Source organism: Coturnix japonica, chromosome 6 (assembly GCF_054131305.1).
Source record: "Coturnix japonica strain WE chromosome 6, WE-NBRP24, whole genome shotgun sequence".
In the NCBI taxonomy this organism is placed as follows: domain Eukaryota; kingdom Metazoa; phylum Chordata; class Aves; order Galliformes; family Phasianidae; genus Coturnix; species Coturnix japonica.
Genome location: NC_140668.1, coordinates 33193830 through 33205847, shown reverse-complemented (window position 1 = coordinate 33205847; position 12018 = coordinate 33193830). Strand labels below are relative to the sequence as shown.

The following is a 12018-nucleotide window of genomic DNA, read 5'->3' as shown; positions in this document are numbered from 1 at the left end:
TGTTGCAGATTCTCTTTTCCCCATACTGTGCATCACACTATGCAAGCAAACTAATCCAAATATTTTCAGTAGTTGAGCCCAGAAGTACCCTGAGGAACTTCAGTTCAGCACAGAAACTTTTTTCTTTCCATCATAACATATCTTTTCACAAAAGAGAGAAACATTTTTCTACTGTAGTGTACCCAGAAAGATCTACCAATTGCCAGGGGACCAACCTGTAAAACAACTATTACCAACAGAGAATGAAAGAAGCTTTGCTCAAATACATCAGTAGATATAGCCACTGTACTACCTTGATCAATATATCTCATTCATTTTAATGTATTCCAGTTATGAAGTCCTACTCAAATAAACTGGTCAATAATACCTGTTTGAGCTTCCACTGAGAAGTACGGCTGACCTTCAAGAATACTATAAACCAATTTGGCACTGTTCCCATATGTAGGATCATCAGCATCTGAAGCTGTTACCTGAATAACAGATGTACCTAAAAATGGAAGGGAAAGACAGAAGAAATACAAACAGAAGCAAATGTGTCCATAAGAACCATGCAGAGGTACTTCCAGTCCTGTGACATGGCCAGGTTTGATAGATGAAAAAAATTACTTAGCAATTTATCCATGACAAAGTATACTTCTACAATCTTTTTTACCAACTGTGTTGGAGATTCTTGTTCTAAACAGTGAAGATATAGAAGTCAAAGTCAGCGGTCACTCTGTATCATTAAGTTTCTTTTCCTCAGTAGTTTATAGCACTATATTCCTTTTTTCATTACAGGGTCAAACAAAAGAGTTTTCTTTTTAAATTTTTGCCAGTAAGTTTCTGAGAAATTATTGTATAGAAATCTCTGTGATAGACAGAAGCTTCAACAGGAGATGAAAACTGAATAGGTAGAATGGCAATAACTCATTCAGTTCAGCTAAAGGAATGGTCTTTATATTTACCCCAGAGATTTCACTCTCCATAAATTCTAGTGGACCCTCACACTCCTTCCCAAGAGGAAACAACTGTGTTTTAAGAGCAATATAGAGACACTTCAGCTATGATAGTATCTGCACAAGGTTTGAATTGGTCAGCTAATTAAATAAACAGAACAAATCACTGACTGAGCATGAAGTAAAATCTACCACTGAAAATTCTAGAACAATTAAATCAAAGCAAAAGTTAGTGACAATGCAGTATCCTTCATAAGACCAGAAACTTCAGTGCATTTATGAGTACTTACCCACATTTGATCTCTCTGGCACATTGGCATGGTAGTTTTCGTGAAGAAATTCAGGGGGGTTGTCATTGATATCTTGGACTTTAACAATGAATTCAGAGGGCGGTTCCAAAGGTCTGTTAGTGTTCCTGTCTACAGCTTGTGCCGTGAGAGTGTACTGAGCTCTCTCCTCTCGGTCCAGTGTCTTTGTTGCATGGATGTTCCCTGATTTGTCATCAATAACAAAAATGATTCCCGCTCCTTCACCTGAGAGAATGTATTTAATGTTTCCATCTCCAGAATCAATATCTGAATGAAGCTACAAAATGTGAAGCAGACAGACAAACCTTAACAAGATGGCACACATTTCACTACGATGTTAACAAAACAAAATATTGAAATTTCAGTTTTCAAAAACCTTGTTGTACATCAGGCAGTAACCCATGAGCAAACCCATGCTGTGAGCACATCTGTGCTACATTCAATGCTACCTGTGCAATTGCATGCTACTACACATAGGGTGCAGCTGAGACCCAAGCTTTGAGATTTAAGGATGAAAATACACAAGAAGGTTGTTATAACAAATTTTTGATTCAAATGAAGATAGAAGGAAGAGCCATTTTTACCAAGATTTTGTACCTTTCATAGTAATCATATCCTGCAATATGGAGCATCATGTTGTATAAAAACTGAAGTGACAGATGGGACGTAACAAATGAGGCAACCATTGATTTCCAACTAGTTTTTAATTGCAACTTCTTTATTACAAACTAAATAACATCAGTAGTAAATCCTTGCTGAACTATATTACTTTCACAAAAATTGCACATTTTGGTTTGATGAATGAGGGAAATATTGACCCAAATTATGTATTTAATCATTTTCTGTTTACATCTACAAATTGTACACTTGTAAAAGTTTTAAAACTCAGAATAGCTAGAACAGTATTTGGAGTCACTGATCCAGTTCTCCTCTATTTGTGTTGATAAGTCAGCACAGCACAGCTGACTCACTATAAACAATTAAATATGGTGTTTTATTTGCATACACTTATCTGTATATATGTATATATAGTCTGTATATATATATCTGCCCAGGGTATGTTCAAATACACAGGTATACACAGATTTATATCTCTTTCTAAACACATCCCTCATATATTTGATTTTACTGATCACTTGAAAATGAAAGGATGAAGGGAGAGCAGGATGCTGTTCTGAGCTGCTGGGTTAAACGCTACAGATTTAGTAATCATTTTTAAAGATTTGAGAATGATTCCAGCATATTCTTAGCACACACTGTTCAAGTGACTGATATGGTCTTAAGTGGCAGCTATATGCCTTCGTTCAGAGATTGCCAAGCTCAGTAGAAAAACTTGTATTCATTTCAGTAGTTTTTGATCAGCTCCTTAATTGAGATACGACAATGTGATTAATTTTAGGTAAAGAAATAGGTGCTGAAGAAGGAGCTAATACAACAGAAAAGCAATGGCAAGAAAGAAAAACAATTCACAAAATAAAGGTATTAGTAATAATTAATAACTGATGAATGAAAAACAACTTCTTACCCTTCCCACTAGTACAGGATCTGGTCCCGTGTACTCTTCTATAACAAAGAACTGATTCCACACCCAGCCTCGTTTTGAACGATGCAGAACTTGTCCTTCTTTTCCTTTTTCATGGTGACCATGAAGCGATGGCCGTACGTGGTTTAGTTTTTCCGTAGTTATGGCATGGCTGTAATACAGCATGCCCAGGCAGATAAGAGCAGCATGTAAACAATTGTCCTCCTTCATTTTTGGTTACTTAGTAGGCACAGGAGTATCCAAGAATATACCCCTTCCACCTTGGAAATTAGTAGGTTTCGGGCCACTGAAAAGTTTCAGATAAAATGTTCTGCACATGCGTTGCCACCACACCTGGAATGCATCACTTTAATGTTCTGCAGCTTCCCAACTTAATTCCTGAAAGAAAGCAAAATGAAGAAAAATGTCAGCTCTTTTATGTCTTTGAGGTTTAACAACTTCTTTACTAAGCAAAACAAATTCAGGGATAACTTAGAAGATCTCAAGGTAATTACAATAAAATATAAAAATTATGAAACATTAGATAATGCACATAGTTGTTGGTGCTTTGGTACATCTAACTAACTGCCACCTCATGAAACTTCCTGAGTTGCTGGTTATGGCACTCATTCGGAAACTGAAAGACAGAGAATCATATTCTCTCAATGATCCTTTCAGAAAGGCTTAGCCCAAGATGCAAGATGACTGTAGAAATACCTAATTTATATCTAAGCCTTCTTAGGAGCTTAGATATAAGCCTCAGATATAAGCTGTTAAGCCGTAGATTTAGATATAAGACAGATACCAAGATACTTGCTTATCAAGAATGGAATATTCCTGCATGTGCCTAGAAAAAGGCCTTGTAATGACCAAGAGATTCTTGTGCCAAAAATAACTACCTATGTGTTTCGAGACAGAACTAGGAAGACATATGTTTTGGATGTGGGTCCCTGGAAAAGCCCTTCTGCTCCATCTGAGGATCGAGTCACCAAAGCTGAGAACAGCACTGACTGTCCATTCTTCTGTCTTTGTTCTGGTAATGATAAATGTCTTTACTAATATAGCAATTGATGTAGTTATTTACTTCTGCTTTCCCCATGCTTCAAATTACCATAATTACATTGTTTTTTTACTTTCTAATAATTTCTAAAGCACAAGATCAGAATTAGCATTTCAAGCAGAAATTGCATAATACAGTGAAACCTCAACTAAAGTCTATGCCTCCATCAGCAAGCAATCCATCTTAAAGGCTGCTTTGATTTACCACTGGGTTTTCCAACATATTTTCTTTCAGCCCTTACAAAGCAGCCAGTTTTTACTAGGTCACTAGAATGCTTTGTTTTATCTTTCAGTGTAAGTCACTTTATTCTGCTGCAAGATGCTATGAAACACTGAATATTACATTCACACAGGATATTATTATATTCACACAGAATATATACTACCAACTGCTTCAAAACAGAATCATTTTTCATTAGAAATAAAAAGAGATGGTATTTGTAGCAAAGGAAACGCGAATACAGGGAGAAGCTTCAGCCTGTATCACAACCTATAACTCCAGCAACAGATAAATATCTCACTAGTAATCAACCCACTCATCTTGGGAAACGTTTCAAGTTCTGAGCAGTCAATGTCCTCCCATACACATCCCTTGGCAAACACCCAGCACTGGGAAATAGTTTTATAGAGAAGGAATTCTTAAGTAAGGAATTTAACAGTTGGATTTTATTTCCTAAAAAAAAAACCAAAAAAACAAAAACCCGCTCTAATGTCAATTACAGCTCCATAATGACACCAGCATGGTGAACTAAATGTAAGCCATACATTTCAATGTTAATATAATCTGGCAGCAAGGGAGGAGTTTCTACGAATTTCTTTCTCATTTATTAAAGACAGCATGTGGTGCTTGCATTTCATTGTTCACTATTGTTTCGTGATGCCACATCACAGATGACTCATAGCAGCATGAGAGAGATGGGAAAGAAACAGTCTCTATTATTTTGGTCAGAAACATGATTTTAAAATTCAATTGCAGTGATATAGCATGTGTCTGTGAACCTTGGAACATTAGGCAGGCTTGTACCTTTAGAGTTCATTTTGCATCTGTTTTGTGAAGAGGTAAAAATAAGGTAGGATGTAAAGAACTTGAAAACTAATATTTAACCTGTTTTAGAAATGGCTTGAGTGTAAGAAGCCTTTCAACACTAATTATTATAGTAGCTTTTTATGATAGCCAATTCTGGTTTTCCCCAGTTTTGCAAATAATAAATAAATAAATCAAATCAAACCTACCTGCCATGGACAAGTATGCTTACTGTAGGGAGCTAGCATAGCACTTGGAATGCAGCAGCTGTGAGCAGTTGCACTCCTGGGATGTTAAACAAGGCCTAGATGCTCCAAAGAGAAATGAGGTAGGAAGGCACACCCAAACAGCTGTGCATTTTATAACCCACTGCTATGAAATGCTAAGTAAACTGCTCACATTAATAGATTTTGGAAGTGTTTGAAAATTAAACTCTCTGATAATTATTCTTCATTAACATTTCATCATGATCTCAACAATGAAAATAAGTAAACGCATGTGGCCATTATTCCCAAACTTCTCAGTACCATTATGTAAATCCGTAAGCACTTTGTAAAGATGCTTAACTATAATGGAAGAGCCAAGCTGACACAAATCCTGCTTATTATCAGCTCTTCAAATATGAAGTACTGGAAACAAAACGTTAATCACACACCCATGCTTAATTTACTAATGTGGATTTAAAGCAGAGATTGCTTGCTACCTTTTGTTTTTATCCTCTGTTTATACATACAGGAAGGGAGCAACAAGGTTACATGTCTTCAGATTGTATCTGAACATTATCTAGGCTAAATAAATAAATAAAAACGCACTATGTTTGTTTATGGCAATTGCTTCTGTTTTGAGTTACATTGGGAAAGGGCTCCATGCTAGAAATACCAGCTGAGCTCCAGGGGAAGTGCTCTGCTCCAGAGAGGCTGCAGTGACAGCACAAGCTGCAGGCTGGAAGGCCTTCTGACCGCTCTCCTTCTCCCTGCCTGAAGGTAATCTGTCTGTTCACTTACACAGAAGTCATCACAGCAGTAAGGCCCACGTCTCCTATCATCATCAGAGAAGTTAAAATAAAACTACAGAGCTCCGCTGAAGCCTGTAGAACTGTTCAATTCCAAGCAGCCACAGCCGGGCTTTCTGCAGAATACTTTCTTCCTAAGAGGTAAGGAGCACAAGATGCTCGTAAGCTATAGTTAAAATAAAACAAACTACATTAAAAGTGAAGCAGTAGTACTGACAAGAAATAAGTTGTTGTCTTTTTTTTTTTTCCCCCACCATTCAAGGCCTTTCAAATATTTTAATGTAACTCAGCTGCTGAGCACTAATAGTTTCCCATTTATGCAAGTATAAATTAAAGAAAAGCAGCTAAACAGTTTATAAAGCATTTCCTTTTCTCCCATGGACACCACTGAGGGACAAATACCTCATCACCAGCTAAGCATGGAACATACAGATTATACTCCTTAGTGACAGCAAGCTGAATCTCAGTAAGCAATTGACCAAACTGCAACATCCTGATCTTTTCTTGTTCTTGCTCAGAATTGTGCAACATGTAGTTTTGAAATCCTACATTTTCCATAGAAATCTGTACAAATCCAATCCTGCTTCCCACTTCCTTAAAAGCAAGAATCAACACCACACTTGAGCTAAGGTGCAGTTTTTCACAACAGGCAGAATTCAATTAACAGATTTTAGTTACAGACAAATTTGTATTCACAATTCTGGTACCAAAAATTGTGAGGGATAAAGGAAGTGTTAGCCAGCACACAAGATCAAATCACATCAGAAGCACACATGAACACATTGAGACTCCAGAATGCTACTCACATGGCTTGATCAGTCAAGGTATGCAGGAATGAGAAACAGTAAAACAGTATCTGGTCCACACCATGGAGAACTTCATGCACAGCGTTTGCGTGTAAATGAAATATTTCTCCCTAAACAGTTGGTATAATAAGCACTTGTAGCTATGCGGATAATAGCTCTGTTTTTATTTATAGTTGTTAATTAGTTTTGGAAACATAAAATTAACAAGTTTCAATTTTATCAGAAGAGGAGATTTGGATTTCATGTAAGGAAGAAGTTTTCTACTATAAGGCTGGTAAGGCAGCTCTGCCACAGGTTGCCCAGAGATGCTGTAGAAGCCCCATCACTGGAGACATTCAGACTGGACCAGGCTCTGATCACCTGATGGCGCTGTGGGTGTCCCCTGTTCACTGCCGGGGAGTTGGATCAGATGACCTTTACAGGCTTCCTCCAACTCAATTGGTTCACTGATTCCTTGCAAAAGAATTCTGTTTTTCTGACACTAGAAAATAGAATCTATCATTACTCTGCATGGTATAGCATGAGCTATTCAACTAATTAAGTATTCATCCATCATAAAACTGAAAAATAATAAAACAATATACACAGACTGTGGCGCAGAGGAGAACCACAGTATTGCCTGCTCCCCAGGGCAGCAACTCCAGCATCCTTCTGCATCCTTGCACTGAGACTACAGAACTCAGGGACTCAAATGCAGCATGGCACAGCGGAGTAGTGGTAGCTCTAAGGTTAACTCGAAAAGCCAGTCTGCTCTACAAAACTTCACACACAAATTTGAATGACTGTTTATAGATGACTAATAGACAAAAATAAGGAGCCAGCAATGACTAGTTTAATGACAAGATCAGTTGCGGAAGTGAAGTCTAGCCAATTTTATTTTTTTTTTTTCTTTATATTTATAGCTAAAATAATCTTAAACATTCACGCTTACTTCCTGTGTGCTATTAAGTGATCATATGCCAGATTACAATAGACTAAACAATTTTTTCTGATTTGACTAGGCTGTAACTTCTGGATGATACATTAAAATATCAATTGTTCTCAGGACTAAACTTGGCAGAAAGCAGACAAGAGCACAGTGAAGCAATATAATAACGGATGATTGTGTTCTGAAATGTTTTGCAAGAGTTTCAAGTAAATAGAGCAAACTCCCAGTCCAGATGAGGTTTTAACTGTAATTAGAATTAGCTGAAAAGATGAACGATTCATTTTAAGACAATTTTATCATCCGATAAATAAAGTAATAGTTTTTTAATGAAGGAATAAATATTGGATCATCTTGGTTCTATAGTTCTTAGAATGCCTGAGATCTGGACAGGACAGAGCACGGCTGGCTGAGACCCTGCTTCCCACAGCACAGAGGGACCTGCTTTGGCTGGGAAATGCCCAACTGCACAAGGCTCTCGCCTCTATGTATCCAGGTGTATCCTGGGCATTTCACTCTGTTTGGGACACAACTTTCTGAGCAGGCTTGGACTCACAATCCATGGTTTCACTGAAACGATTACTCTTTCTTCCTTGAATGTGGGAATCACATTTCCAGATCAAATAATCAGTTGAGTCCCACTGAGCCCATACTGGTTAATCTTTGGGGCATAGCATGATTTAACTACTTTAGGAGATTTTAATAAAACACATGAATTGAGGGGATGTGCACTAGTTCTGTTTGCTAGCATGTACCTGTCTCATATTCATATGCACTGCTGAATGTATTCTTGTATGTGTAGCAGAGTGAATGCACAGATAAAGAATTTCAATATGCCATGTATTTTTTATCCCCTTGTAAACTGCTGCATTCCAATACCTGATCTTAAGTAATTTCAAGAAATCCACATAGTAAGAAAATATTTTTGACTCAAGTCAGTTCTTGGTGCAGAAGGCTACTATCAGGTCTCATAAATCTTGACAGCCTAATATTTGGTTTCAATTAACTTTTTTTTTTTTTTTTTCCATTTAACAATTAAACAGAGTTCTGTTTCTTTCCCTCCTTGACTCAAGAAAATGGTACACAGAGGAGTAACATTAGTCCAGTCTCTTTTGATTATGAAATAAGCTAAAATACTGAGAATCAATAACCTCCTCATTTCACTTAATCCTATCAATTACTTTTTGATTTTAAGCTGTAACATTATCAGACCAACTGCTGAGCACTTATTTTAGCTCAGATGAATTCAATGTAAAAAAATGTGCTAGAAAGAAGACGACATTTTATTTACTTGAAATAATATTATGCAAAGTATCAGAGCTGCTGCACAGAACATCTAGTCTGTATGACACACATGGAAAAGCCAGTTAGGAAAGCAAGTCTTTCAGTCTTGAGAAATGCTTATCTCTTCCTATGAGATCCTAGATATCCTGCATCCAGACAAGATTATAAACAAGAGTTACTGCCATTTTCCATTGTAGCCAGAGTAAGCCTGGTGCAACACAAGCATATCATCATTTGCAAGGTCTGCTTTAAATGTCATCCCATCAGGAGATGGATATTTGCTTCCCCCTGAGAACCCCCCCCCCTCCCCTGGCAGTTGTGAGACATACAGCTCCATCCATGTATCAAGAGTTCCTCCTCTAAGCAGCACTAGAATCATTTTCCTTACTTATCACATATTAAATAGAAAAATGGGAAAAAAAAAAAATAAAAAAAGGCCTCCTAACCCAGCAATCTGATTTAATGAATATGACTAATCCCATGAGATTAGTCATATATATAATTATCAATTAGGGTCAAGCATTGAATGTCAGTATCCAGTAGTCTAATGTAAAATGTTTTGTTTAAGAGACAAAAGCTCTGATCTCTGATACAGTAAAAGATTTCCATGCTATGTATGTAAGTGGTAAATCTCATTTCTCCCCAGCAACTGACTTCCTGTGAGCCCTATGGAGGAACTGAATCTCTCTTTGTGTTGAAGTATATTTCAGGTCTCACTGGAGCAAACAGCAAATAACCCTCATCTGAATGCAAATTGATATCAAGTCTTATGTGTCATTCATGAACCAGAACTAGTCTTATGAGGCAAAAGTAATCTAAAAAGGGAAATCTTTCAAGTTTAGAGGCATTTTGGAAAAAAATCTGCAAGGTATTCTAGTGAATAATGGAAACCCCCTCACCTTCCCTGTTCATATTCCACTGTCTTGCATGGGAGCATGGTGCAGTTATAACAGATTATAACCCAAGCTTGTAGTTTTGCAGAGATAGTTTTATATATAACTTTTTATATGGTCTGCAAACAGCCACAATTCCTCTATAGTAAGATTTGCATGTTCTAAATATATTAATAACATCTTAACAGAACTGGTGATTTTCATCTTTAGCAATAAAAGTTACCTTAACATTGCTAAGTAAGCTTTGTAGAATTCTATTCTGAGTTCTGTAGAATCCAATGCAAAAGAATCTTAATCCTTTGCAATTTTAAATTATGTTTTATAGCACTGTATTGGATTACTAAAATATTAAAAGCCAATAATCCCCAGCTGCTCCAAAAGAATAGTTTCTGAAATGTAGCCATATTTTTCTATAGCAGCTTTGAGACTCAGTATTAGAAAACCACAGGCAAAGAACCACAAAATGATGATTCTTTGAAAACAGAAATCATTTTGCAGGAAAGAGGAAGAAAAATAACTTCTTGATGATGTGATATATCCTTCAGTATCTACCTCTGCAATCATCGTGGAAGGAAAGTATTTTCACCAGACTTGATTTAATTTGTGCTCATTCAAGAACAGTGAAATTGCCATTTGGTGTTCCTCATACAAAGCAGAAGAAAGTAGGAAGACAGCTTAGTACATTACAAAGCAAATGACATAGAAATAAGCCTGAGAGAGTGATATTAAAAGGTTTGGGAAATGAAAAATGGCTGTAAACAGAGTTTTACGTTTACTTGCTGCCCTGGGGAGATCAACTTAAGATAAATGTGACAGAGACTGTCTGCTTTTAAGCATAAACCCTACAGGAAAACAACCAGCGTAAGAAAGGTAGTTATATTAAAGAACACGGTGATTGATAGAGTCATTTGAAGTAATGACTGAGCTCTTGGTAGAGTTTATTTTAAATAGTAATTACATTCTTGTGCATCTCAGTCAAAATCAGCATTCTCTTAATTTCCTGTACGCTCAACACACAGTATAGCTGTAGTCTACATCCACACTAGTTTCAGCATAGTTCCCTATTTATGGAAGTGGCTATAAAAAACACCACATGGAAGAAATAATGACATCTAATTTCACCTTACTTCCAACTACTGATACTGTGCTCACACAAAAAGCCAACCCTGAATATTATTTTTTCTCTATGAACTTGTAAATAACACTTGTATTGTAACTAAATCTTTTTGCATATAACAAAAATAAGACAAATTCAAGATCAAAGGATGATAACCAAGAAACTACCAATAAACTAATGACTACAGGCAAACCTATCCAGCAACCAAACCAAAACAACATGAATTCCAATGAATTATTAATTTATCTTCTCTTCTACAAACCTCACGCTGAAGGTCTAACAATCCCAAAACAATCAGAAATCTAAAATGAACCTGTAGTGTTGTACTTACAGCTTTATTTGGAGGCAGCTTCAGCTCTGCTACTGAAATGCCAGGCTAGTATAGCATGTTCTGTGGTCTTTATATAACAAAAGTCAATATTAAGGAGCATGAAGCTGCAGAATGGCTTTCTCTATAATACATTTCATAGTGCCAAAGCATTTTCATTATTCTGGTAAAAGTCCTGCTAAGTGGTGAAAGCAGCTACCCAAAGTGAATATTGCACAGCATTTACGTACCCCATGCCGATGTGGAAGCACGTGCAGTAACCTACTGATAGAAATAACTTCGAATTGAGTTTCCTGTAAAATTGTATTTCTCTGGAACAACAAAATATCTAAAAATTATTTTCCTTAAAAAAAAGTATTCAGGACTGTGATGGAAATAATTATTTCTGCAAGATGTATGAATGGGGAATACATTATTCTGCTGAATCTTTAATCAGTTTGTTCACTGCAGAAAGCTTCCGTCTTGTAAAATGTTTTGCCACTTTGAATATAATTCTCCTAGACTCCTTGATCCCCCCATTCCCCTTCAATGTGACCTCCCTTAAGTAGGGAAGCTTCTGAGGAAAGATCACCACTTCAGAAGCACATGTGGGTTATACACCTTGAAATAGGCACCTTGAAAAGACAGCAGTTTTCTTATGTCTAGCAAGCAGAGTGACTCTCATTTAGAGAGGCTCAAGTAATTAGATTCTCTGTAACTCTTATCTTTATAAAACTTGACAAGTTAACGAATTACCTGGAGTCTCTTTCATTTTCAAATACATTTGATGAAGAAAGAAACGTGAGAGCTAAATTTCTAATCAACT

General features: G+C 36.7%; 1 protein-coding gene and 1 long non-coding RNA gene across 8 annotated transcripts in view; one reads left to right on the top strand and one right to left on the bottom strand.

Moving 5' to 3' along the window:
- LOC107319338 (uncharacterized) overlaps positions 1-11946 on the top strand; it is a 54425-nt gene extending 42479 nt beyond the window's left edge. For all 3 annotated transcript variants that reach the window (XR_014947562.1, XR_014947559.1, XR_014947558.1), the window contains 2 exons: positions 2643-3801; positions 5857-11946. This is a non-coding gene — a long non-coding RNA (uncharacterized LOC107319338). The remainder of the gene's footprint in view (positions 1-2642; positions 3802-5856) is intronic.
- The window catches only part of CDH11 (cadherin 11), a 77128-nt gene that overhangs the window by 17411 nt on the left and 47699 nt on the right, over positions 1-12018 (bottom strand). For all 5 annotated transcript variants that reach the window (XM_085551159.1, XM_015874076.2, XM_085551158.1 and 2 more), the window contains 3 exons: positions 2769-3164; positions 1226-1520; positions 368-487 (listed from right to left, as the gene is read on the bottom strand). In XM_085551159.1, coding sequence (XP_085407285.1) covers positions 368-487; positions 1226-1520; positions 2769-2996 — 643 coding nt within the window. In that variant the 5' untranslated portion in view covers positions 2997-3164. The remainder of the gene's footprint in view (positions 1-367; positions 488-1225; positions 1521-2768; positions 3165-12018) is intronic.